Source organism: Heptranchias perlo, unplaced genomic scaffold (assembly GCF_035084215.1).
Source record: "Heptranchias perlo isolate sHepPer1 unplaced genomic scaffold, sHepPer1.hap1 HAP1_SCAFFOLD_50, whole genome shotgun sequence".
Taxonomy (NCBI): Eukaryota; Metazoa; Chordata; class Chondrichthyes; order Hexanchiformes; family Hexanchidae; genus Heptranchias; species Heptranchias perlo.
The window spans coordinates 5,901,350-5,927,559 of record NW_027139516.1 but is presented as its reverse complement, the minus strand read 5'-3'; the positions used below and the strand labels follow the sequence as shown (position 1 = coordinate 5,927,559).

The window sequence follows — 26,210 nt, the reverse complement described above, 5'->3', positions numbered from 1 at the left end:
CTGTCGCTGGGCCTCTGACGTCACAATGGGAGACGACGCTCGCTCAGCTCGAGCTGGAAACCGTTCAAGGGCCGTTCGGATTTAAACCTGGAGCGCGGCCGGTTAAAGGGGAGGGACAGAGAATCGGCCAAAAATATTCATATAATGAGACCAGCAATGGTTATAAATTGAAATGTTCATGTAATGAGACCAAGAATGGTTATAAATTGAAATGTTCATATAATGAGACCAGGAATGGTTATAAATTGAAATGTTCATATAATGAGACCAGGAATGGTTATAAATTGAAATGTTCATATAATGAGACCAGGAATGGTTATAAATTGAAATGTTCATATAATGAGACCAGGAATGGTTATAAATTGAAATGTTCACACTCCCACACTCAGTCCGGGTCTGGATTCTCGCAGTGACTCCAGGTGTCTCTTTCCGTTTGAACTGAACAGATTCCCCCCCAGCCTGAAACAGATTAAAGATTAAACAGGAAATAAACAGATTGAACAACAGTGTAAATAACAGGGAGACTGGTGTTAATATTTCAATAATAATTACAGACTAACATTACCCATAAAAGGGACATAATCCCATTGATATTTTATTTATTAGATTGAACTTTGACACAAACACTCACCGGATCCGCTCCAGACTCCTGCGTGTCAGTATGAGGGAGCGGAGAGCGGGGACAGATCGGTCTGTGAAGGAGTTTGATCCCAGGTTCAGATCCGTCAGTGACCGGTCTGTGCTGAGAGAGGAGACGAGATCCTCGGTACAAGAATCTGTGAGACCGACATCATCCAGACTGGGGATCAGAGAGAGAGAGAAATAACAGGAATCAGGGTAAATCCCCAGTGTTTATTAATAACACTATTACTGATACTAATAATAATGTACAGTTTTTATTCATAACTATATTACTGATACTAATAATGTACAGTGTCAGACATCCAGTTATTATAAACACAATCTCACACAGTCTGATACTTACTCCAGTTTCTGTATTTTACAGTCCGGGTTCCTCAGAGCCTCAGACAGTAGTTTCACTCCTGAATCTCCCAGTTTATTATTACTCAGGTTCAGAACCATCAGTGACCGGTTTGTACTGAGAGCGGAGGAGAGATCCTCGCTGCAAGAACCTGTGAGATCGTTAGCCCATAGACTGGGGATCAAATTGAGAGATATAATAGTAAATCTCCAGTGTTTATTTATAACTCTATTGCTGATACCAATAGTAATGTACAGTGTTAGACATCCAGTTAATATAAACACAATCTCACACAGTCTGATACTTACTCCAAGTCCTGTATTTTACAGTCCGGGTTCCTCAGAGCCGCAGACAGTAGTTTCACTCCTGAATCTCCCAGTTTATTATTACTCAGGTCCAGACCAGTCAGTGACCGGTTTGTACTGAGAGCGGAGGACAGATCCAAGGTACAAGAAGCTGTGAGTCCGTTTTCCCATAACCTGGAGACCAGAGAGAGACAGAGACAGAGAAAGAAATAACAGCAATCAGAGAAGTTTCTCAGTGTTTATTTGTATTATTATTTTTTATACTGACATTAATGCAGGGTGTTCATCATCCAGTTATTATAAACACAATCTCACACAGTCTGATACTTACCCCAATGTCTGTATTTTACAGTCCGGGTTCCTCAGAGCCGCAGACAGCAGTTTCACTCCTTAATCTCCCAGTTTATTGCATCCCAGTCTAAACACAAACAGACAGAGAGTGAGAAACAAACTGAGTCCAATCCCCGATCCGACACAATTTCTCTCTGATATTACAGGAAACACTGAAAAATCTTCAGGAAATTAATAACCAGATTTCCCTGTCACTGACAATGAATCTCACTCTGTCCAACTCCCCATATATTCAGTAAATGTATTTATTAAATAAAGTGCTGTCTGTGTGAAGCCTTTAAATGTCCCTCAGTCCGGTCTCATTCCCTCATGATCAGAATTACCCTCCTGGAGGTCCAGTCATGTTTGGTGAAACTTGTCTCATTTCTGCTGGTGGTTATTTCCCAGATTTATGGGAATGGGGCGATTTTCTCCGAATTAAATGATAAAGCGATGATTACCTCTCCTTTATGCAATATTATATTAATGTCCAAAATATCTCGGAGTGAGTTATGTTGTGAAACAGCGCTAACGGCTGCTGTAAAATCCGTGCCCCAGGATTTTATGTGACAAGTAGAGTTTATTCTGTCCGGTTACAAGTCTTAAATGTCCCTTTACTCCTAGTTTATAGGGGAGGGGAGTCTCTCTCTCTTTATTCCCATTGAACTGGCTCTACATTTATTTCAGGTGTAACGGCTCGACAGTTTTTGGGGAATTTTTCTGAAGTTCCCTCCCCGAGCGGGGCCTCACACACACGGGGGCAGATTATGGGAAATTCCCGGGTTCACTGCCCCCTGGTTAAACCAAGAACCTCCCGCTGTGTGTGAGGCCCCACCGCTGGCCGGTGTGTGTCTGTACTCCTGGGCTAATACCCCACAACCCGTTAGATTTGAACATTTTTACTGGCAGATTTTAGTTCCCAAATCCCACTGAAGTGCCGGCCTGGATTAATGAGCGAGGGGCCTGAATCCACGACCTTCTGACTCAGAGGCACGAGTGCTGCCAGCTGGGTGAAGAGATGGTGGATGTATTGGAGAGTGTGAGGGGCTGTGTCATTGATGAGTGAAGATAACGGACCGTTGTCCTGTGGGGAAAGCTCAGCTCGCCCACTGGCGGTTGACTGCCCGAAAGCTGTATTTTGCTCTTTGTTACTGAATGTTTGGTGTTTCTGCTTCCCTCTCCTACACACGTTGACAGTCCGGTGACTGTCACTTGCCCCCACACCTCGGTAAGAGGGTGGGATGCTCCGACACACGGACTGCTGCAGTTAGTGTCGGTCTACGTGTCAGTAACAGTGAGAAGGAACCTCTTCAATGGACATATCTCAGGCAGTGAGAAAAACAGCAATAAATATCATTTATTGCAATTAAATTATCAGACTCTTTCAGTGACCTGTATTTACTGATCTGATAAAGACTGTAAAATCCAAACCTGTTCACAAGGATCCATTTTAGATTCTCCAGTCCTTGGGGAATTAATAACCTATCCTCTTATCATGTGTCATATTTGTGTTGAATCTGCTTCTCTCTGATTTAACTGAACAGTTTGTTTCCCTTCATTCCGAAGCAACAATACAATCCGTGACTGTTCCACAATTGGCCAAACAGTTGGAGACAAATAAACAGTTACCTCAACACCTGACATTTGTGCAGTGCGGGTCCCAGCCGCTGGAGTTCTTCACACTGAATGGAGCAGTTCTCCAGATCGAGGTGTTTTATTGTATCACAGAGTCCAATGACATGAGACAGCACCGTACAGTCAATCGGGGTCAGTCGCAATCCATTAAATGTAAGTGTTTCCACAGATCCCTCTGTGACCCGAGCCAGTGTTTGATTCTGAGTCTCAAACAGGTAGTGGAATGTGTTCAGGAGGTTCCTTTTACCAGTTTCACTCCCTGTGTTTCTAATCTCTTCTTCAACCTTCTCCTTAACCCAGTCAATCACTCCGCAGATTATTTGATGAAGAAATGGACCCAGAAACTCCTCCAGCGGCCGAGCTGACTGTGAGGAGGAGAGACCAACAACAAAACGGAGAAATATCTCAAATCGCCCATCTTCCTTGCTGTGGGCTTCACTGAGGAGTTTCCCGATGTCCCCTGGATCTGGAATCAGGAATTGTGCGAGTGCAGCTACAAACTCTTGGATGGTGAGGTGCGGGAATGTGTAAACCACACTCTGGGCAGAATCATCTCTCTCCAAAAGTTCCATCATGAACCCAGACAGGAACTGGGAAGGTTGCAGATTGTACTTGATCAAATCTCCATTTCTGAACACAATCTTGTTCTCAGAGACTCCAGTGAAGGCCATCTCACCGACCTTCAGTACCACATCACGGGGGGATTCAATCTCTCGGCCATGGTTTTTCAGAATGTTATAAATATAGTAGGAATATAGTTGGGTGATGGTCCTGGGAACTCGCTGCTGTTTCCTGTCTCTTTGTGTGAAGAAGGGACCCAGTGACAGACCGAGGATCCAGCAGTAGGAAGGGTTGTAACACATCGTGTACAGGATCTCGTTCTCCTCCACATGTTTGAAAACAGCTGCTGCCACCGCCTGATCTTCAAAAAACTTGTTGAAATATTCCTTCCGTTCTTCACCAACAAATCCCAGGATTTCAGCCCAGACACTGATCTCAGCCTTTTCCAATAAATGTAATGCAGTGGGGCGGCTGGTCAAGAGCACTGAACATCCTGGGAGCAGCTTGTGCTGTATTAAACTGTACACAATGTCAGACACTTCACACCAGTCTTCAGGATCTGTGCACATGTACTGAGGTTCTGTATTTCTCCGATTGTTATCAAAATCGATACTGTCCTTGAATTCATCTAAACCATCGAATATAAACAGTAATCTCTCCGGGTTCTTCCAGAGCTCTCCCAGAATATTCCCAAAGTAAGGATACAGATCCAGTATCAGATTCCTCAGGTTTATTCTACAGTTAATAGCGTTCAAATCCCGGAATTTAAAACTGAAAACAAATTGAAAGTGTGGGTATATTTTCCCAGTGGCCCAATCATAAACAATCTTTTGTACCATTGTTGTTTTTCCAATCCCCGCGACTCCGCTCACTGCTGCTGAACTCCCAGATTTGGATTTTCTCTGGGTGAAACTGTTCTGGAACAGTTGATCAGTTCGGATTTTTTCCAGTTCTCTCCGGAGATGTTTCTCTCTCCACTCTTCATGGTCTCGGCCTCTTGCCAGCAGTTCATGTTCTACAAGTGTCCGATCTCGAACAGTAGAAATGACCGTTAGTTCAGTGTATAGAGTGACCAGCTGGAAAATCTTAACCTTCTCCTTTATTAGGATCGTGTTGACTCTCAGTGTTTCAGTTTGGACCCGGAGTGTTTCCTTGTGTTTCTCTTGAACATCTTCAATTAGAACAGACAGAAAGTGATTCTCAATGTGAGTTGTATTGGCATAAAAACAAATTCTCAATCTGACTTTCCTATTCAGTAAAATGTTCCGAGATTTAATTCACAGCTTCAATAGAGGTGCGAGCAGGAAATTAAACTCAGTTACTGAAAACCTCGCTTGAAAGTGAATAATGGCGGAGAAAAGTTTCAAATCCTCACTTGATTCTGATATTTACTGAACATGGAGATTTCTATGAAAGTGATATTCTCCCTCTGATGATTAATACTATGAGCCCTACCCTGTACCATGGACATCTCATTACAAATCCAAACGTGATTCTGTTACATGAAATTGAGGTTCCAGTGTAATAATTTATGAAACCGTCAGTGATGCTGACCCTCTGCGGAAATGGGAAATAGGGTATTGTGTTCATTGGGAGAGCGACAGACTGTGAATGGACAGAATCCCACTGTTATTGTATCAGACCTCGGGTGTGTTATCTGAGATATTGTGTGCATTGGGAGAGGGACAGACTGTGAATGAACAGAAGTTCCACTGTTATTGTATCAGACCTCGTGCAGGTTATCTGGGATATTGTGGGCAGTGGGAGAGGGACAGACTGTGAATGGAGAGAAGTTCCACTGTTATTGTATCAGACCTCGGGCAGGTTATCTGGGATATTGTGGGCATTGGGAGAGGGACATACTGTGAATGGACAGAAGTTCCACTGTTATTGTATCAGACCTCAGGCAGGTTATCTGGGATATTGTGGGCATTGGGAGAGGGACAGACTGTGAATGGACTGAAGTTCCACTGTTATTGTATCAGGCCTCAGGCAGGTTATCTGGGATATTTTGGGCATTGGGAGAAGGAAAGATTGAATAGACAGGAGTTAAATTGCTATAGTTTCAGGAATCGGGCAGGTTATCTGGCGTATTACGTACATTTCTACAGTTTCCTGTTCACAGGTAACGATTACTGCCATTCTGAAGGTACAGAGTGGAATCAGAATGATGATGTACGGTACTCGGACTTTCGGTCGAGGGAATGGTGAGACGGTTTGGTGTATTTTGTTTGGGCATGCGAATTCTGGATTGAGATGTTTCAATGGAATTCCCAACATTAGTCAGAACAGAAGAACATAAGAAATAGAAGCAGGTGTAGGCCATACGGCCCCTTGAGCCTGCTCCGCCATTCATTCAGGTCATGGCTGATCTTGCCCACCCTGTCCACATGTACATTGATTCCCTTCGTGTCCAAAAATCTATCGATCTGATTCTTGAATATACTCAACTGAAACGGGAAACAGGCTCACAATCAACAAAATAATTCATAACGGGGAAGGGAAGTCAGGGTAATTTTCTCACCAAAAGGGCCCGAGAGCCTGGGAAGGACACTAAAGGGGCAGTGTAAGTGGGATCAAGAGACAATTGAACGTGTTTCTGTGGCGACACTGAGGGGAGAGGTCGGTGGGGTGATCTCTCTAACAGGGATAGGCTTATTTGGGTAAAATGGCCTTCTCCTATCTCTAATCATTCTCCTGTTGTATTGTGTTTCAGAAATTGCGAACAATTTTTCAGCAATTTTACACCTACATCGAATGTGCGTTTATAACAGTCCTGTCATATCACCGATTAGAATTAAATATACAACTACTGCCCACATCACTCAGTGTAATGTGAGAGCAGAAAAAAATCACAGTTCATTTCAACTGTTCTCCCAGTTATTATATTCTGTTGTTTCATTTTGGTCTGAATTTCCTACAATGCAGGTTTGGGAAATTACAAATCTGTTTCCATCAGTCATTCCATTGAGTCTAAAAAAGACCCTGAGTTAAACGACTATTATTTGAGTCGAATAAGTTTCTCTTTCATTGCCATTAGGAAGCCAGCCCATAATTTCTGAATTACCCTGGGCATTGTCTTTCCCTCACATTTCTCCACGGATTACTGTTCCATTGTGTGAAAATCCGCACGTCTTCTCAGATCAGATCAAACACTTTGACGTCTGTGAAATGATAACATTTTTAATATTTCGCATTTCTTCACTTCGTTCCCTACAGGCGATTGTGAGCAGATTTCTAGGGGCGCAGCTAAACCGTGATGTCTGGCTTAAAGCACTGCTCATTAATTGTGAGCCGAAAGCATCTGTGGGGCACATTGGAGTTGTGTATAGGATTCACAATATATCCCGATCCTGCCAGGTGTGTATAGGATTCTCAATATATCAGGATCCTGCCAGGTGTGTATAGGATTCTCAATATACCAGGATCCTGCCAGGTGTATATGGGGATTCACAGTGTATCAGGATCCTGCCAGGTGTGTGTGGGGATTCACAGTGTATCAGGAACCTGCCAGGTGTGTGTGGGGATTCACAGTGTTTCAGGATCCTGCCAGGTGTGTGTGGGGATTCACAGTGTATCAGGATCCTGCCAGGTGTGTGTGGGGATTCACAGTGCATCAGGATCCTGCCAGGTGTGTGTGGGGATTCACAGTGCATCAGGATCCTGCCAGGTGTGTGTGGGGATTCACAGTGCATCAGGATCCTGCCAGGTGTGTGTGGGGATTCACAGTGTATCAGGATCCTGCCAGGTGTGTATGGGGATTCACAGTGTATCAGGATCCTGCCAGGTGTGTATGGGGATTCACAGTGTATCAGTATCCTGCCAGGTGTGTGTGGGGATTCACAGTGTATCAGAATCCTACCAGGTGTGTGTGGGGATTCACAGTGTATCAGGATCCTGCCAGGTGTGTATGAGGATTCACAGTGTATCAGGATCCTGCCAGTTGTGTATGGGGATTTACAGTTTATCAGGATCCTACCAGCTGTGTATGCAGTTGGATTAATTGGAGTAAATGTACCAAGAAATCAAAATTCGGAGTGACTGTTAACTTCATTCTACGCAAAATATTCTTTGCCTGTGAGGCCATGGCAACTCACAGATGTGTATGAAGTGCTTCAGTGTATTGGGATCCTGCCAGATGAGTGTGTTTTCACAGGATTAATGACAAATCAAATGAATATTTATCCTCTTTCATTAGCCCTTTGAACTTCTGATTCCCAGATTCTGGCAATCTCTGAACAACGTCTACAGTCAAACATTCTGATTCTCAGAAGTGAAATAAACGGTTTGAAATCTCCATTTCATCACTTACCTTTCAGGTGACTGGGTATTTCAGGTAAAGCTCGTCCGATGTTTATATAATCAAATGGATCAGGACCTGTTTAAATCAATTTGCTTTCATGAAATCTGATCTGTGTAATATTATAGTAAATTCTGCAGTGTTTCAATCTGAAATTGAATTCAGTGTGTGATTTTACTGTACCAAGTTCCTGCATCTCTTTCAGTATTTTGTCCAACTTTGGTATCGTATGGTGCATTTTCACAAAGGATTCCCACATCACCCTTAGGGCCCGAGAGCCTTTCTCCATCACCAGATTTAGGAGAAGTTTGGAACTGTCCGCCCTGTTTCCCTTCTCGACGAGATCAACGACTTTCTGTAAAGAATAATAATGAATATGTTGAGGAGTGGAATGAAATACAAAGACTGAGAATGAGAAGGAAAGGAGCTGCTCCGTTATTGGGATCTCCCAGTTTATACTGAGGAGTGGAGTGAAAGACAAAGACTGAGAATGAGAACTGTGAGGCAATAGGTGAACGAGCACAGGAGTGAGAGGTGAGTGGGACAGGAGAGGGACAGGCTATTGCCTCACAGTTCTTGAACGACTTCAATTTTCAATTCCCATCCTCCTGTTTAAATTACTTCATGGTCTCGCCCTTCCCATGAATTCTCTATTCTCTATTGCTCTGAGTCTGGCATCTTGAGCTCATCCAAAACTTTGCTTCCCATAGCCTAACTCGCACAAGTTCCGTTCATCCATCTCGCTGACCTAAATTGGCTCACCGTCCATAAACAGATCGATTTTAAAATTCCCATCCATGTGCTCAAATCCTACCATGGCCTCGCCCCTCCCTATCTCTGTAACCTCCTCCAGCCCTACAACACCCTCAGATCTCCGCACTCCTCCAATTCTGGCCTTTTGTGCATCACCGACCATTTTCGCTCCACCATTAGCGGCCGTGACTTCAACTGCCTGGGCCCTGAGTCTGGAATTCCCTCCCGAAACCTCTTCAACTCTCCTCCTCTCTCTCCTTTCCTTTCAGACGCTCCTCAAAACTGTCTCTTTGCCCAAGCTTCTGATCACCTCTCCTAATATCTCTTCATGTGGCTCGGTGTTAAATTTTTTGGTAATCGCTCCTGTGAAGCACCATGGGACGTTTCACTGCATAAAAGGCGCGATATAATGCAAGTTGCTGTTGATGTTACCCTGTCCTTTCTCTGTACAGATACCAACGGATCAGCTGGGTATTGTCATCTCTTCCTATCATTGCTTCAGATTCAGGATATTTGTAGTTTTATCCATTTCTTTCCTATTTGGCCTGTTTCTGTCCTGTAACATCCGATGATTCTCAGATGTGATATTCTGTCAGTTCTGTTATGTTTCAATATTCCAAACTCATTCTGTGTCCCTCCCACTTATGTGATACTCCTTTCCACTGAAATGGTCCTCGCCTGTTCACATGAGACTGAGTCCCTCCACCCCAGATTCACCATATTTTCAGTTTCATAGAATCATAGAAGTTACAACATGGAAACAGGCCCTTCGGCCCAACATGTCCATGTCGCCCAGTTTATACCACTAAGCTAGTCCCAATTGCCTGCACTTGGCCCATATCCCTCTATACCCATCTTACCCATGTAACTGTCCAAATGCTTTTTAAAAGACAAAATTGTACCCGCCTCTACTACTGCCTCTGGCAGCTCGTTCCAGACACTCACCACCCTTTGAGTGAAACAATTGCCCCTCTGGACCCTTTTATATCTCTCCCCTCTCACCTTAAATCTATGCCCCCTCGTTATAGACTCCCCTACCTTTGGGAAAAGATTTTGACTATCGACCTTATCTATGCCCCTCATTATTTTATAGACTTCTATAAGATCACCCCGAAACCTCCTACTCTCCAGGGAAAAAAGTCCCAGTCTGTCTAACCTCTCCCTGTAAGTCAAACCATCAAGTCCCGGTAGCATCCTGGTAAATCTTTTCTGCACTCTTTCTAGTTTAATAATATCCTTTCTATAATAGGGTGACCAGAACTGTACACAGTACTCCAAGTGTGGCCTCACTAATGCCCTGTACAACTTCAACAAGACATCCCAAATCCTGCATTCAATGTTCTGACCAATGAAACCAAGCATGCCGAATGCCTTCTTCACCACCCTATCCACCTGTGACTCCACTTTCAAGGAGCTATGAATCTGTACTCCTAGATCTCTTCATTCTATAACTCTCCCCAACGCCCTACCATTAACGGAGTAGGTCCTGGCCCGATTCGATCTACCAAAATGCATCACCTCACATTTATCTAAATTAAACTCCATCTGCCATTCATCGGCCCACTGGCCCAATTGATCAAGATCCCGTTGCAATCCCAGATAACCTTCTTCACTGTCCACAATGCCACCAATCTTGGTGTCATCTGCAAACTTACTAACCATGCCTCCTAAATTCTAATCCAAATCATTAATATAAATAACAAATAACAGCGGACCCAGCACCGATCCCTGAGGCACACCGCTGGACACAGGCATCCAGTTTGAAAAACAACCCTCCACAACCACCCTCTGTCTTCTGTCGTCAAGCCAATTTTGTATCCAATTGGCTACCTCACCTTGGATCCCATGAGATTTAACCTTATGTCACAACCTACCATGCGGTACCTTGTCAAATGCTTTGCTGAAGTCCATGTAGACCACGTCTACTGCACAGCCCTCATCTATCTTCTTGGTTACCCCTTCAAAAAACTCAATCAAATTCGTGAGACATGATTTTCCTCTCACAAAACCATGCTGACTGTTCCTAATTAGTCCCTGCCTCTCCAAATGCCTGTAGATCCTGTCCCTCAGAATACCCTCTAACAACTTACCCACTACAGATGTCAGGCTCACTGGTCTGTAGTTCCCAGGCTTTTCCCTGCCGCCCTTCTTAAACAAAGGCACAACATTTGCTACCCTCCAATCTTCAGGCACCTCACCTGTAGCGGTGGATGATTCAAATATCTCTGCTAGGGGACCCGCAATTTCCTCCCTAACCTCCCATAACGTCCTGGGATACATTTCATCAGGTCCCGGAGATTTATCTACCTTGATGCGCGTTAAGACTTCCAGCACCTCCCTCTCTGTAATGAGTACACTCCTCAAGACATCACTATTTATTTCCCCAAGTTCCCTAACATCCATGCCTTTCTCAACCGTAAATACCGATGTGAAATATTCATTCAGGATCTCACCCATTTCTTGTGGTTCCGCACATAGATGACCTTGTTGATCCTTAAGAGGCCCTACTCTCTCCCTAGTTACCCTTTTGCCCTTTATGTATTTGTAGAAGCTCTTTGGATTCACCTTTGCCTCATCTGCCAAAGCAATCTCATGTCCCCTTTTTGCCTTCCTGATTTCTCTCTTAACTCTACTCCGGCAATCTCTATACTCTTCAAGGGATCCACTTGATCCCAGCTGCCTATGCATGTCATATGCCTCCTTCTTCTTTTTGACTCGGGCCTCAATCTCCCGAGTCATCCAAGGTTCCCTACTTCTACCAGCCTTACCCTTCACTTTTAAGGAATGTGCTTACCCTGAACCCTGGTTAACACACTTTTGAAAGCCTCCCACTTACCAGACGTCCCTTTGCCTGCCAACAGACTCTCCCAATCAACTTCTGAAAGTTCCTGTCTAATACCATCAAAATTGGCCTTTCCCCAATTTAGAATTTTAACTTTTGGGCCAGACCTATCCTTCTCCATAGCTATCTTAAAACTAATGGAATTATGATCACTTGTCCCAAAGTGATCCCTCACCAACACTTCTGTCACCTGCCCTTCCTTATTTCCCAAGAGGAGGTCAAGTTTTGCCCCCTCTCTAGTCGGGCCATCCACATACTGACTGAGAAATTCCTCCTGAATACACTCAACAAATTTCTCTCCATCCAAGCCCCTAATGCTATGGCTGTCCCAGTCAATGTTGGGAAAGTTAAAGTCCCCTACTATTACCACCCTATTTTTCTTGCAGCAGTCTGTAATCTCCTTACATATTTGCTCCTCAATTTCCCGTTGACTATTTGGGGGTCTGTAGTACAATCCTATCAAAGTGATCTCTCCCTTCTTATTTTTCAGTTCTACCCATATAGACTCAGTGGGCGAACCCTCGGATATATCCCCTCTCACTACTGCTGTGATGTTCTCCCTAATCAAGAACGCAACTCCCCCTCCTCTCTTACCTCCTGCTCTATCTTTCCTATAGCATCTGTACCCTGGAACATTGAGCTGCCAGTCCTGCCCCTCCCTTAGCCATGTTTCAGTAATAGCTATAACATCCCAGTCCCATGTACCCATCCATGCCCTGAGTTCATCTGCCTTGCCCATCAGACTTCTTGCATTGAAATAAATGCAGTTTCATCCATTTCTTTCCTATTTGGCCTGTTTCTGTTATCTCACATTCTACGATTCCAAGATCTGATATCCTGTTAGTTCTCTGATGTTTATATAAACCAAACTCAATCTGTGTCCCTCCCACTTACCCGATGTTCCTGTCCACTGAAATGCCACTCGTATGTTAACAACGAGCTGACTCCGTCCACCACTTCTTCAATCGCCTGTTCCAGTCTGTCTCGGTAGAATTTCGTCAACTGGAACAGCTGGTAACCGTCGCACTTTGTCAGGAACTCAGTGATTGCAGTGTTCGGATCTGTGAACAAAAATGGAGAAAACTAAACACATTATCGACTTTCTATCCGGGCGGTTACATTTCCTCTTATACCAAACGGCTGAAGCCTCCTGTGAGACACATTATCAAACACCTTCTGAAAACTCATATACACCGCATGTGCTACATTCCATCATTCCGTACAGTCAATTCTTAAAAAATGGTGTTTAAATATGTGAAACACGACTTGTCTACAGTGAATCCGTTCCAGCCTCCCGATCATCCCCTGGATCTCTAACTCGACCTGGAATTACAGATTCGAGGAGTTTGCCCACCACTGACGGAGACTAATCGGAATCTAGTTACCCTGTTTACCTTGTCTCCCTCTTGAACAGATACATTACTTTATCTCTTTCTAATCCATCAGCACAGTTTTTATATTCAAAGTCTCCTCCCTGACTTCCTTTAACCGCATTGGTTGTAGGTCCAGCAGCTTCTCCACTTTGACTATTATTCTCAGATCCAAATCCTTCTCCAGTTATCTCTAACTCTGGTCCCACATCCTCCTCCAGTACACCCACATTCCCACCAAAACCATCAGTGTTAGAATCTTCATTAATCTCCCCTCAAAATGTTATAACCAGGAAGATTTTGCTCTGAGTCCCGTGTAAACCTAAACCATATGGTCTCATAGCTCCTGGACAATATCTCTTATGCTTCGGACTATCCCAATGTGTTTGGAATGATTTGTACATTCACAGACACAACATTTAAACCGAACTCTGATTTATGGGGAATTTTAAACAGTATTCGTTTTTTCCCTGGCATCAATAAGCTTATCTCTCACTACTTCTAAATCCCCTTCCTTTATTCTGCTAATATCTTTTCATTATTTCTTAAATCCTCTATTTCTGCTCCAACAGCTTTATTAATTCCACTCTCTAGTCTCATATCCGGATATTCTCCACCCTCCAGTCAAATCAACTGAAACTCTTCCACTGCTCCATTCACCCAGTCTCTAAAACCATTGTTGGTCGGTTCAGACCGTGACCATCCCTTCCCTTCTCCCTGAACTCACTCTACTCCCCAAGACCATGAACCCTTCCCTCCTGCTCCATTCATCCAGTCTGTAAAACCATTGTTGGTCGGTTCAGACCATGACCATCCCTTCCCTTCTCCCTGAACTCACTCTATCCCCAAGACCGTGAACCCTTCCTCCCTGCTCCATTCATCCAGTCTGTAAAACCATTGTTGGTCGGTTCAGATCGTGACCACCCCTTCCCTTCTCCCTGAACTCACTCTAGTCCCCAAGACCATGAACCCTTCCCTCCTGCTCCAGCCCTGCAGCCACACATTGTCCTACCTCATTATTTCCCTCCTTAAGTGGCCTAGTGTAAAACAATCCGGAGATCACCACCTGGAGGTCTTAACTTATATCTAGAGCCTCAGTCTTAATATTCCCTCTATAAACGTTTTTCTATCCATGTTATTGGTTCTGACCATGACTATCCACTGCTCTCCTTTCCTTCAGAGATGGTCCCACCTGTTCCAGGATGTTCTTCTTTCTGACACCAGGGCGGCAACTTACTATTCGGGACTTGCTCAGGACTGCAGAAGAGTCTGTATATTCCCCTGACAATGGTGGGAGATTCTATAATCACTCTCCTATTCATGTGTCCCGCCTGCCTCTCACCCCCACCCCACTCGGGGTATCCCCCTGCTCCCCAGTCTCACACCGTTACTCAGGAAGACCATCCTCTGAATCACTGTCTCTATCCACCTTACAGTCCCCAACACCAGGTATCAATTGGACATTTCCAGTACTCAGGAGATCCCTCCACTGTCCCTCTAGATGGTCACTCACTTCCCTCTATCTACAGAGTACCTGTGCTGTTACCTCTTCCTGTGTGAGCTGGAGGTTCCTGCTCGTGATCTGGACCCTTTGTCAGGACAGAAATTATATTCTGATGAATTTTCTGAACCTACCTGTGTCCATTCGCATTCTGTTTGAAGATGTTGGATCTTCTCCCCTGTTTGAACCTTCAGCCATGGTGGTGTCAGACGTTCCCAGATTCTGATGCTCTGTAATAAATATATTAATAGGAGGGTTAGACAGAAATATTAAAATGAACAGAAGAGCGTTGCCTTGTTAAACATGATACCAAGCCCGTCCTTCCCCATCAGTACAACAGATGTTAGTTCTGGGATCGAGCATTTCACGAGTGTTATGATCAACACTCCACATCAGGTGTGACACAGACAGCTGCCCAGTGAAATCCAGTGAGTCCCGCTGATCTCCACAACCCAGTCCCTGTCGGCCAAGATGCTGCACTGGGAGCGCCCACTTGTAAGATTTGCTCTCACAGTGCTGGCAGAACCAGCCTTATTCCTGAGGTAGTGAATAATCTGAAAGAAAATATGGAGCAGGATCATCATTGAGCAATTAAATGGCCCTTCACTTGGTTTTACATTCTGGTGCTATTGTATTATTTTATTCACATAAGTGTTTATTATTTTTGATTTGTTCAGTATTGATAACTCCTCATACTTTATGAATTTGATATCTATCTATCTATCTATACAAAATATATAGCTGGGTTTAATTTATCTGGTCGCTGTGGGCAGCGACATTGTCCGTGTGTTCATGGAGATGTGTCCTGGTTGGTGCTTCTATTAGAATATATTTACCAAATCACTCATGTTGTCAGCACATGACAACTGAGCACTGTCAGAGGTGAGGAGATTTACCACTGTTCTAATATTACCTCCTACAGTGCTCATTGGTGTTAACATTAGATCAGTGGTAAATCCCCTCACCTCCTACAGTGCTCATTGGTGTTGAGGGGATTTACCACTGATCTAATGTTAACACTAATGGGCACTGTAGGAGGTGAGGAGATTTACCACTGATCTAATAGTAACACTAATAAGCACTGTCGGAGGTGAGGAGATTTACCACTGTTCTAATATTAACACTAATGAGCACTGTAGGAGGTGAGGAGATTTACCACTGTTCTAATATTAACACTAATGAGCACTGTAGGAGGTGAGGAGATTTACCACTGTTCTAATATTACCTCCTACAGTGCTCATTGGTGTTAATATTAGATCAGTGGTAAATCCCCTCACCTCCTACAGTGCTCATTGGTGTTGAGGGGATTTACCACTGATCTAATGTTAACACTAATGGGCACTGTAGGAGGTGAGGAGATTTACCACTGATCTAATAGTAACACTAATAAGCACTGTCGGAGGTGAGGAGATTTACCACTGTTCTAATATTAACACTAATGAGCACTGTAGGAGGTGAGGAGATTTACCACTGTTCTAATATTAATACTAATGAGCACTGTAGGAGGTGAGGAGATTTACCACTGTTCCAATATTAACACTAATGAGCACTGTAGGAGGTGAGGAGATTTACCACTGTTCTAATATTAACACTAATGTATGATGTTATGAATCATGTAACTTTAAACATTTAGGTGATGCACAGTATTTATTTACAGAATGTCACCAGGGGTCTCACAATCTCAATAAACACCAAAATATTCAAGTGGTAGATTTGATTGCTGTTATCGAATCACGTGTGTGTCTCGCTGTGATACGTGTCTCTCACGGACGTGCGCCCAATCAAACTATCAGTCAGTGTCCATTCGTTTACCCACTGTTGAAATGTAAAAGTGAATAAGTTTCAGACCAGTAATTTCTCCAAGTTATTTGAAGTTATGTGTGAGAGAGAGGATGCCCCTGTTAATCAGTGAGTGAGTGTGCGAGAGAGAGAGGGTGCCCCTGTATATCAGTGAGTGAGTGTGCGAGAGAGAGAGGGTGCCCCTGTATATCAGTGAGTGAGTGTGTGAGAGACAGAGGGTGCCCCTGTATATCAGTGAGTGAGTGAGTGAGAGAGAGAGAGAGGGTGCCCCTGTATATCAGTGAGTGAGTGTGTGAGAGAGGGTGCCCCTGTATATCAGTGAGTGAGTGTGTGAGAGAGAGAGGGTGCCCCTGTATATCAGTGAGTGAGTGTGTGAGAGAGAGAGGGTGCCCCTGTATATCAGTGAGTGAGTGTGTGAGAGAGAGAGGGTGCCCCTGTATATCAGTGAGTGTGTGAGAGAGAGAGGATGCCCCTGTATATCAGTGAGTGAGTGAGAGAGAGAGGATGCCCCTGTATATCAGTGAGTGAGTGAGAGAGAGAGGATGCCCCTGTATATCAGTGAGTGAGTGAGAGAGAGAGGATGCCCCTGTATATCAGTGAGTGAGAGAGAGAGAGAGAGAGAGAGAGAGAGAGAGAGAGAGAGAGAGAGTGCCCCTGTATATCAGTGAGTGAGTGTGTGAGAGAGGGTGCCCCTGTATATCAGTGAGTGTGTGAGAGAGAGAGGGTGCCCCTGTATATCAGTGAGTGTGAGAGAGAGAGAGGATGCCTCTGTATATCAGTGAGTGTGAGAGAAAGAGAGGGTGCCCCTGTATATCAGTGAGTGAGTGTGTGAGAGAGAGAGGGTGCCCCTGTATATCAGTGAGTGTGTGAGAGAGAGAGGATGCCCCTGTATATCAGTGAGTGTGTGAGAGAGAGAGGATGCCTCTGTATATCAGTGAGTGAGTGAGAGAGAGGATGCCCCTGTATATCAGTGAGTGTGTGTGAGAGAGGATGCACCTGTATATCAGTGAGTGTGTGAGAGAGAGGATGCCTCTGTATATCAGTGAGTGTGTGAGAGAGAGGATGCCTCTGTATATCAGTGAGTGAGTGAGTGTGAGAGAGGATGCCTCTGTATATCAGTGAGTGTGTGAGAGAGAGGATGCCCCTGTATATCAGTGAGTGTGTGTGAGAGAGGATGCCTCTGTATACCAGTGAGTGAGTGAGTGAGTGTGAGAGAGGATGCCTCTGTATATCAGTGAGTGTGTGAGAGAGATGATGCCCCTGTACATCAGTGAGTGTGTGAGAGAGAGGATGCACCTGTATATCAGTGAGTGAGTGTGTGAGAGAGAGAGGGTGCCGCTGTATATCAGTGAGTGAGTGTGTGAGAGAGAGGATGCCTCTGTATATCAGTGAGTGTGTGAGAGGATGCCTCTGTATATCAGTGAGTGTGTGAGAGAGAGGATGCCTCAGTATATCAGTGAGTGACTGAGTATCCGTGTGTATTTTGTGTTGGGGACAAGCGGCAGGATGATAAAACCCGACCTTTAACCATCAACAACTTGTAAAATCCGAAACAGACTGGGATTGAACAAGTTAAATTGCCAGAAGACACGTGTCCACATCACAGGTTGGATCAGACACAGTAAGTGGTGTCTCAGGACAAAGGATCAGATTGAACGAATAAAAAAAGAGATGTGCTGGAATGATTCTAGAGGTGAGGGACTTTAAAACAAAAATTTGTTCATGGGATGTGGGCGTCGCTGGCAAGGCCAGCATTTATTGCCCATCTTTAATTGCCCTTGAGAAGGTGGCAGTGAGCCGCGTTCTTGAACCGCTGCACTCCGTGTGGTGAAGATTCTCCCACAGTGCTATTAGGGAGGGAGTTCTAGGATTTTGACCCAGCGATGATGAAGGAACGGCGATATATTTCCAAGTCAGGATGGTGTGTGACTTGGAGGGGAACGTGCAGGTGGTGTTGTTCCCATGTGCCGCTGCCCTTGTCCTTCTAGGTGGTAGAGGTCGCGGGTTTGGGAGGTGCTGTCAAAGAAGCCTTGGCGAGCTGCTGCAGTGCATCCTGTGGATGGTACACACTGCAGCCACAGTGCGCCGGTGAAGGGAGTGAGTGTTTAGGGTGGTGGATGTGGTGCCAATCAAGCGGACTGCTTTGTCCTGGATGGCGTCAAGCTTCTTGCGTGTTGTTGGAGCTGCACTCATCAAGGAAAGTGGAGATTATTCCATCACACTCCAGTCCTGTGCATTTTACATGGTGGAAATGCTTTGGGGAGTCAGGAGGTGAGTCACTCACCGCAGAATACCCAGCCTCTGACCTGCTCTTGTCACCACAGCATTTATGTGGCTGGTCCAGTTAAGGTTTTGGTCAATGGTGACACCCAGGATGTTGATGGTGGGGGATTCGGCGATGGTAATGCCGTTGAATGTCAAGGGCAGGTGGTTAGAGTCTCTCTTGTTGGAGATGGTCATTGCCTGGCACTTGTCTGGCACGAATGTTACTTGCCACTTATCAGCCCAAGCGTGGATGTTATCCAGGTCTTGCTGCATGCGGGCATGGGCTGCTTCATTATTTGAGGGGTTGCGAATGGAACTGAACACTCTGCAATCATCAGTGAACATCCCCATTTCTGACCTTATGATGGAGGTGAGGTCAGGATGAAGCAGTGTCTGGAGCTGAGTGGTCCTGGTGGAACCCAAACTGAGCATCGGTTATGTGGATAGACTGGAGAAGCTAGGGTTGTTCTCCTTGGAACAGAGACGGTTGCGAGATTTGATAGAGGTATTCAAAATCAGGAAGGGTCTGGACAAAGTAGATAGAGAGAAACTGTTCCCATTAGCAGAAAGGCCAAGAACCAAAGGACATAAATTTAAAGTGATATACAAAAGAAACAAAGGTGACGAGGAAAAACTTTTCTACACAGCGAGTGGTTAGGATTTTTAGCACTGCCCGAGATGGTGTGGAGGCAAGATTGAATCCTGGCTTTCAAAAGGGAACTGGTTAAGTACTTGAAAGGAAAAAATTGGCAGGGCTTCAGATATAGGGCAGGGGAGTACTATAAACACCAACATTACATTAGCCTTTTTGATCACTTCTTGTACCTGTCCACAACTTTTAGAGATTTGTGTACTTGGACCACTAAATTTCTCTGCTCATCCACAGTTCCCACACTCTTCCCATTCAGAAAATATTCCGATTTGTCTTTTTCTGATCCAAAGTGGATGACCTCACACTTGCCCACATTAAACACCATCTGCCACAGTTTTCCTCACTCACTTAGTCTGTCTGTGTCCCTGGTTTCCAGTTTCCCCAACAGGGTCCGATTCTGTTTTCAGTACAAAATAAGAGGTAATCAAATCTACCCTTTTATTAGGTATATCGAGGTGATACGGAGTTGAGGTACAGATCGGTTATGATTTAATAGAATGGTGGAACAGGCTCGAGGGGCTGGACGGCCTCCTCCTGTTCCCGTAACAGGCTCGAGGGGCTGGACGGCCTCCCCCTGTTATAGAGTCATAGAGTTATACAGCACGGATAGAGGCCCTTCGGCCCATCGTGTCCGCGCCGGCCATCAGCCCTGTCTACCCTAATCCCATATTCCAGCATTTGGTCCGTAGCCTTGTATGCTATGGCATTTCAAGTGCTCATCCAAATGCTTCTTGAATGTTGTGAGGGTTCCTGCCTCCACAACCCTTTCAGGCAGTGAGTTCCAGACTCCAACCACCCTCTGGGTGAAAAAGTTCTTTCTCAAATCCCCTCTAAACCTCCCGCCTTTTACCTTGAATCTATGTCCCCTTGTTATAGTACCCTCAACGAAGGGAAAAAGCTCCTTAGTATCCATCCTATCTGTGCCCCTCATAATTTTGTAAACCTCAATCATGTCCCCCCTCAGCCTCCTCTGCTCCAAGGAAAACAAACCCAATCTTCCCAGTCTCTCTTCATAGCTGAAGCGCTCCAGCCCTGGTAACATCCTGGTGAATCTCCTCTGCACCCTCTCCAAAGCGATCACATCCTTCCTGTAGTGTGGCGACCAGAACTGCACACAGTACTCCAGCTGTGGCCTAACCAGTGTTTTATACAGCTCCATCATAACCTCCTTGCTCTTATATTCTATGCCTCGGCTAATAAAGGCAAGTATCCCATATGCCTTCTTTACCACCTTATCTACCTGTTCCGCTGCCTTCAGGGATCTGTGAACTTGCACACCAAGATCCCTCTGACCCTCTGTCTTGCCTAGTGTCCTCCCATTCATTGTGTATTCCCTTGCCTTGTTAGTCCCTCCAAAGTGCATCACCTCGCACTTTTCCGGGTTAAATTCCATTTGCCACTGTTCCGCCTATCTGACCAACCCATCTATATCGTCCTGCAGACTGAGGCTATCCTCCTCGCTATTTACCACCCTACCAATTTTTGTATCATCAGTGAACTTACTGATCATACCTTTTACATTCATTACCAAGTCATTAATGTAGACCACAAACAGCAAGGGACCCAGCACCGATCCCTGTTGTACCCCACTGGCCACAGGCTTCCAGTCACAAAAACAACCTTCGACCATCACCCTCTGCCTTCTGCCACTAAGCCAGTTTTGTATCCAAAGTGCCACGGCACCCTGGATTCCATGGGCTCGTACCTTCTTGACCAGTCTCCTGTGGGTGACTTTATCGAAGGCCTTACTGAAATCCATGTATACCACATCCACTGCGTTACCCTCATCCACACGCCTAGTCACCCCCTCAAAAAATTCAATCAACAGGCTCGAGGGGCTGGACGGCCTCCCCCTGTTCCTGTGCATCGGGCTCGAGGGGCTGGACGCCCTCCTCCTGTTCCCGTGTAACAGGCTCGAGGGGCTGGACGGCCTCCTCCTGTTTCTGTCTAACAGTCTCGAGTGGCTGAACGGCCTCCTCCTGTTCCTGTGCACTGTTTATTGGGTGGGGTGTGAAACAAACGGGTAATGACAATGTCACACACTTTGAGGAAGGCACTGTATCACCACACGATGGCAGGTACCGTGTGAGAGAGACAGTGAGAGAGGATGTGTTATATATCAGTGAGTGAGGATGTATTATATATCAGTGAGTGAGTGTGAGAGAGGATGCCTCTGTATATCAGTGAGTGTGTGTGAGAGAGAGAGAGAGGATTCCCCTGTATATCAGTGAGTGTGTGAGAGAGAGGATGCCCCTGTATATCAGTGAGTGAGAGAGAGAGGATGCCCCTGTATATCAGTGAGTGTGTGAGAGAGAGAGAGGATGCCTCTGTATATCAGTGAGTATGTGAGAGAGAGAGAGGATGCCTCTGTATATCAGTGAGTGTGAGAGAGAGAGAGAGGATGCCTCTGTATATCAGTGAGTGAGTGTGAGGGAGAGGATGCCTCTGTATATCAGTGAGTGAGTGTGTGAGAGAGACGATGCCCCTGTATATCAGTGAGTGTGTGAGAGTGAGGATGCCCCTGTATATCAGTGAGTGAGAGAGAGAGGATGCCTCTGTATATCAGTGAGTGTGTGAGAGAGAGAGAGGATGCCCCTGTATATCAGTGAGTGTGTGAGAGAGAGAGAGAGGATGCCTCTGTATATCAGTGAGTGTGTGTGAGAGAGAGAGGATGCCCCTGTATATCAGTGAGTGTGTGAGAGAGAGAGAGGATGCCCCTGTATATCAGTGAGTGTGTGAGAGAGAGAGAGGATGCCCCTGTATATCAGTGAGTGTGTGAGAGAGAGAGAGGATGCCCCTGTATATCAGTGAGTGTGTGAGAGAGAGAGAGAGGATGCCTCTGTATATCAGTGAGTGTGTGAGAATCATAGAGTCATAGAGTTATACAGCATGGATAGAGGCCCTTTGGCCCATCGTGTCCGCGCCAGCCATCAGCCCTGTCTACTCTAATCCCATATTCCAGCATTTGGTCCGTAGCCTTGTATGCTATGGCATTTCAAGTGCTCATCCAAATGCTTCTTGAATGTTGTGAGGGTTCCTGCCTCCACAACCCTTTCAGACAGTGAGTTCCAGACTCCAACCACCCTCTGGGTGAAAAAGTTCTCTCTCAAATCCCCTCTAAACCTCCCGCCTTTTACCTTGAATCTATGTCCCCTTGTTATAGTACCCTCAACGAAGGGAAAGAGCTCCTTAGTATCCATCCTATCTGTGCCCCTCATAATTTTGTACACCTCAATCATGTCCCCCCTCAGCCTCCTCTGCTCCAAGGAAAACAAATCCAATCTTCCCAGTCTCTCTTCATAGCTGAAGCGCTCCAGCCCTGGTAACATCCTGGTGAATCTCCTCTGCACCCTCTCCAAAGTGATCACATCCTTCCTGTAGTGTGGCGACCAGAACTGCACACAGTACTCCAGCTGTGGCCTAACCAGTGTTTTATACAGCTCCATCATAACCTCCTTGCTCTTATATTCTATGCCTCGGCTAATAAAGGCAAGTATCCCATATGCCTTCTTTATCACCTTATCTACCTGTTCCGCCGCCTTCAGGGATCTGTGAACTTGCACACCAAGATCCCTCTGACCCTCTGTCTTGCATGGGTCCTCCCATTCATTGTGTATTCCCTTGCCTTGTTAGTCCCTCCAAAGTGCATCACCTCGCACTTTTCCGGGTTAAATTCCATTTGCCACTGTTCCGCCCATCTGTCCAACCCATCTATATCGTCCTGCAGACTGAGGCTATCCTCCTCGCTATTTACCACCCTACCAATCTTTGTATCATCAGCGAACTTACTGATCATACCTTTTACATTCATATCCAAGTCATTAATGTAGAACACAAACAGCAAGGGACCCAGCACCGATCCCTGTGGTACCCCACTGGCCACAGGCTTCCAGTCACAAAAACAACCTTCCACCATCACCCTCTGCCTTCTGCCACTAAGCCAGTTTTGTATCCAAAGTGCCAAGGCACCCTGGATTCCATGGGCTCGTACCTTCTTGACCAGTCTCCTGTGGGGGACTTTATCGAAGACCTTACTGAAATCCATGTATACCACATCCACTGCGTTACCCTCATCCACACGCCGAGTCACCCCCTCAAAAAATTCAGTCAAATTAGTCAGACATGATCTTCCCTTGACAAAGCCATGTTGACTATCCCTGATTAATCCTTGCTTCTCCAAGTGGAGACTAATTTTGTCCTTCAGAATTTTTTCCAATAATTTTCATACCACTGATGTTAGGCTCACTGGCCTGTAGTTCCCACGTTTTTCCCTACTCCCCTTCTTGAATAATGGTATTACATTAGCGGTTCTCCAGTCCTCTGGCACATCCCCTGTGGCCAGAGAGGTTCTGAATATATGTGTCAGAGCCCCCGCAATCTACTCCTTTGCCTCACACAGAGAGAGAGAGGATGCCCCTGTATATCAGTGAGTGTGTGAGAGAGACGATGCCCCTGTATATCAGTGAGTGTGTGAGAGTGAGGATGCCCCTGTATATCAGTGAGTGTGTGAGAGTGAGGATGCCCCTGTATATCAGTGAGTGTGTGAGAGTGAGGATGCCCCTGTATATCAGTGAGTGTGTGAGAGTGAGGATGCCCCTGTATATCAGTGAGTGAGAGAGAGAGGATGCCTCTGTATATCAGTGAGTGAGTGTGTGAGAGAGGATGCCCCTGTATATCAGTGAGTGTGTGAGAGAGAGGATGCCCCTGTATATCAGTGAGTGTGTGAGAGAGACGATGCCCCTGTATATCAGTGAGTGTGTGAGAGAGACGATGCCCCTGTATATCAGTGAGTGTGAGAGAGAGGATGCCTCTGTATATCAGTGAGTGTGTGTGTGAGAGAGGATGCCTCTGTATATCAGTGAGTGTGTGTGTGAGAGAGGATGCCTCTGTATATCAGTGAGTGTGTGTGTGTGTGAGAGAGGATGCCTCTGTATATCAGTGAGTGTGTGTGTGAGAGAGGATGCCTCTGTATATCAGTGAGTGTGTGTGTGAGAGAGGATGCCTCTGTATATCAGTGAGTGTGTGTGTGAGAGAGGATGCCTCTGTATATCAGTTAGTGTGTGTGTGAGAGAGGATGCCTCTGTATATCAGTGAGTGTGTGTGTGAGAGAGGATGCCTCTGTATATCAGTGAGTGTGTGTGTGAGAGAGGATGCCCCTGTATATTAGTGAGTGTGTGAGAGAGGATGCCCCTGTATATCAGTGAGTGACTGAGTATCCGTGTGTATTTTCTGTGATGGGGACAAGCGGCAGGATGATGAAACCCGACCTTGAACCAGCAACAACTTGTAAAATCCAACACAGACTGGGATTGAACAAGTTAAATTGCCAGAAGACACGTGTCCACATCACAGGTTGGATCAGAAACAGTAAGTGGTATCACGGGGGAAAGGATCAGAAAACTCCTCCTCAGATCGACCCAAAGATTGAGAGAGAATTCCCACAAACAGGAACCATTCACTTCTGTCTCTGAGTTTCAGCATTTTCCTTTCACTTTGTATCCCTCAGTTCATCAAATACTGAGACCCCCCCCTCAGTTCATCAAATACTGAGACCCCCCTCAGTTCATCAAATACTGAGACCCCCCTCAGTTCATCAAATACTGAGACCCCCCCCCTCAGTTCATCAAATACTGAGACCCCCCCCCTCAGTTCATCAAATACTGAGACCCCCCCCCTCAGTTCATCAAATACTGAGACCCCCCCCTCAGTTCATCAAATACTGAGACCCCCCCCTCAGTTCATCAAATACTGAGACCCCCCCCTCAGTTCATCAAATACTGAGACCCCCCCCCCCCTCAGTTCATCAAATACTGAGACCCCCCCTCAGTTCATCAAATACTGAGACCCCCCCCTCAGTTCATCAAATACGGAGACCCCCCCCTCAGTTCATCAAATACTGAGACCCCCCCCCTCAGTTCATCAAATACTGAGACCCCCCCCCCCCTCAGTTCATCAAATACTGAGACCCCCCCTCAGTTCATCAAATACTGAGACCCCCCCTCAGTTCATCAAATACTGAGACCCCCCCTCAGTTCATCAAATACTGAGACCCCCCCTCAGTTCATCAAATACTGAGACCCCCCCCCCCCCTCAGTTCCTCCTTCTCTCTGATTGTTTTTTCCCGGGAGTTTATTCAATCCCCCGGGGGCGGGGGTTTTGATTAAAGGAGCTCCGGCTCTCAGTCCCGGGACCCGGGCTGATCTAATCTCCGATCCACAGATCTCCCCGCGCCCCGCCATCTCCGGAGGGAGGGGGGAGATCATCGAGACCGACTGCGGGCTTCCTCCATCCACAGGGCGGCGGCTCCGTCCGTCCGCGGGGGGTGAGGGGGATACAGCCTCCCTCCCTCCCTCGGAGCGGCCCCCAGTCCCGCACACTCACCCTATCTCTCACTCTTTCTCCGCCTCCGCCACCATTTTCCCATCAAACCGCCTTCTTCTCCGCCGACTCCGCTCCATTCGGGGATTGGAGGGTCGGGGCATGCGCACTTCGGATATTCGGCCTCAATTAACGCCCCCTCCTCGAGTCCGCCCCTGCGATTGGGTCGGAACCCGCTGATTGACATCCCCGCTCACCAATCGGGGCTCGGCCCCGCCCCAAGCTCCATTCACTGACCGCGAGGGGCGGGGGACGGCGGCCCGGGGTCACGTGGTGGCTGATTTGAAAGCTGCTCGGCCGTTGAACCGAAACAGCGCGGGCCGGGAGCGTGTGTGACGTCAGAAATTTGTCAATCTGCGGTGCGACAGCTGATCCGAGCTAAAGACGGTGATGTCATGAGACCGTGATCAGTAATGAGACTCCCCAGAGTGTCATGATCTGTGTTCATCAGATCTGATCTGTCATTGTATTATTTGCATTGTACTGTTTGTATCTTCACAAATTTTATGAATAAAGTACATTTTTGAAATAAAAAA

At 46.0% G+C, this 26,210-nt stretch overlaps 1 protein-coding gene across 2 annotated transcripts; it reads right to left on the bottom strand.

Moving 5' to 3' along the window:
* Positions 1 to 257: 257 nt before the first annotated feature.
* LOC137314012 (NACHT, LRR and PYD domains-containing protein 12-like) lies at positions 258 to 25,792 on the bottom strand. Of its 2 annotated transcripts, XM_067979698.1 has the most exons (11): positions 25,678 to 25,792; positions 14,714 to 14,809; positions 12,603 to 12,769; positions 8,297 to 8,468; positions 8,126 to 8,191; positions 3,247 to 4,984; positions 1,619 to 1,705; positions 1,291 to 1,461; positions 986 to 1,156; positions 632 to 799; positions 258 to 459 (listed from the first exon to the last, which is right to left on the bottom strand). In XM_067979698.1, the coding sequence occupies exons 2-7, from the start codon at positions 14,775 to 14,777 to the stop codon at positions 1,678 to 1,680; spliced, it is 2,235 nt and encodes a 744-aa protein (XP_067835799.1). In that variant the 5' UTR covers positions 14,778 to 14,809; positions 25,678 to 25,792; the 3' UTR covers positions 258 to 459; positions 632 to 799; positions 986 to 1,156; positions 1,291 to 1,461; positions 1,619 to 1,677. The 2 variants fall into 2 exon arrangements, with proteins under 2 accessions (XP_067835799.1, XP_067835800.1); XM_067979699.1 differs by lacking the exon at positions 986 to 1,156.
* Between the last annotated feature and the right edge of the window lie 418 nt (positions 25,793 to 26,210).

Coding starts and splice junctions, on each gene's coding strand:
- LOC137314012 (XM_067979698.1), bottom strand. CDS start 14,777: ATGGCTGAAGGTTCAAACAGGGGAGAAGATCCAACATCTTCAAACAGA. Junction 4,985..8,125: donor AATACCCAGTCACCTGAAAG/GTAAGTGATGAA, acceptor TTCTAATTGAAG/ATGTTCAAGAGAAACACAAG. Junction 1,706..3,246: donor CACAAATGTCAGGTGTTGAG/GTAACTGTTTAT, acceptor GTTTGTGTTTAG/ACTGGGATGCAATAAACTGG.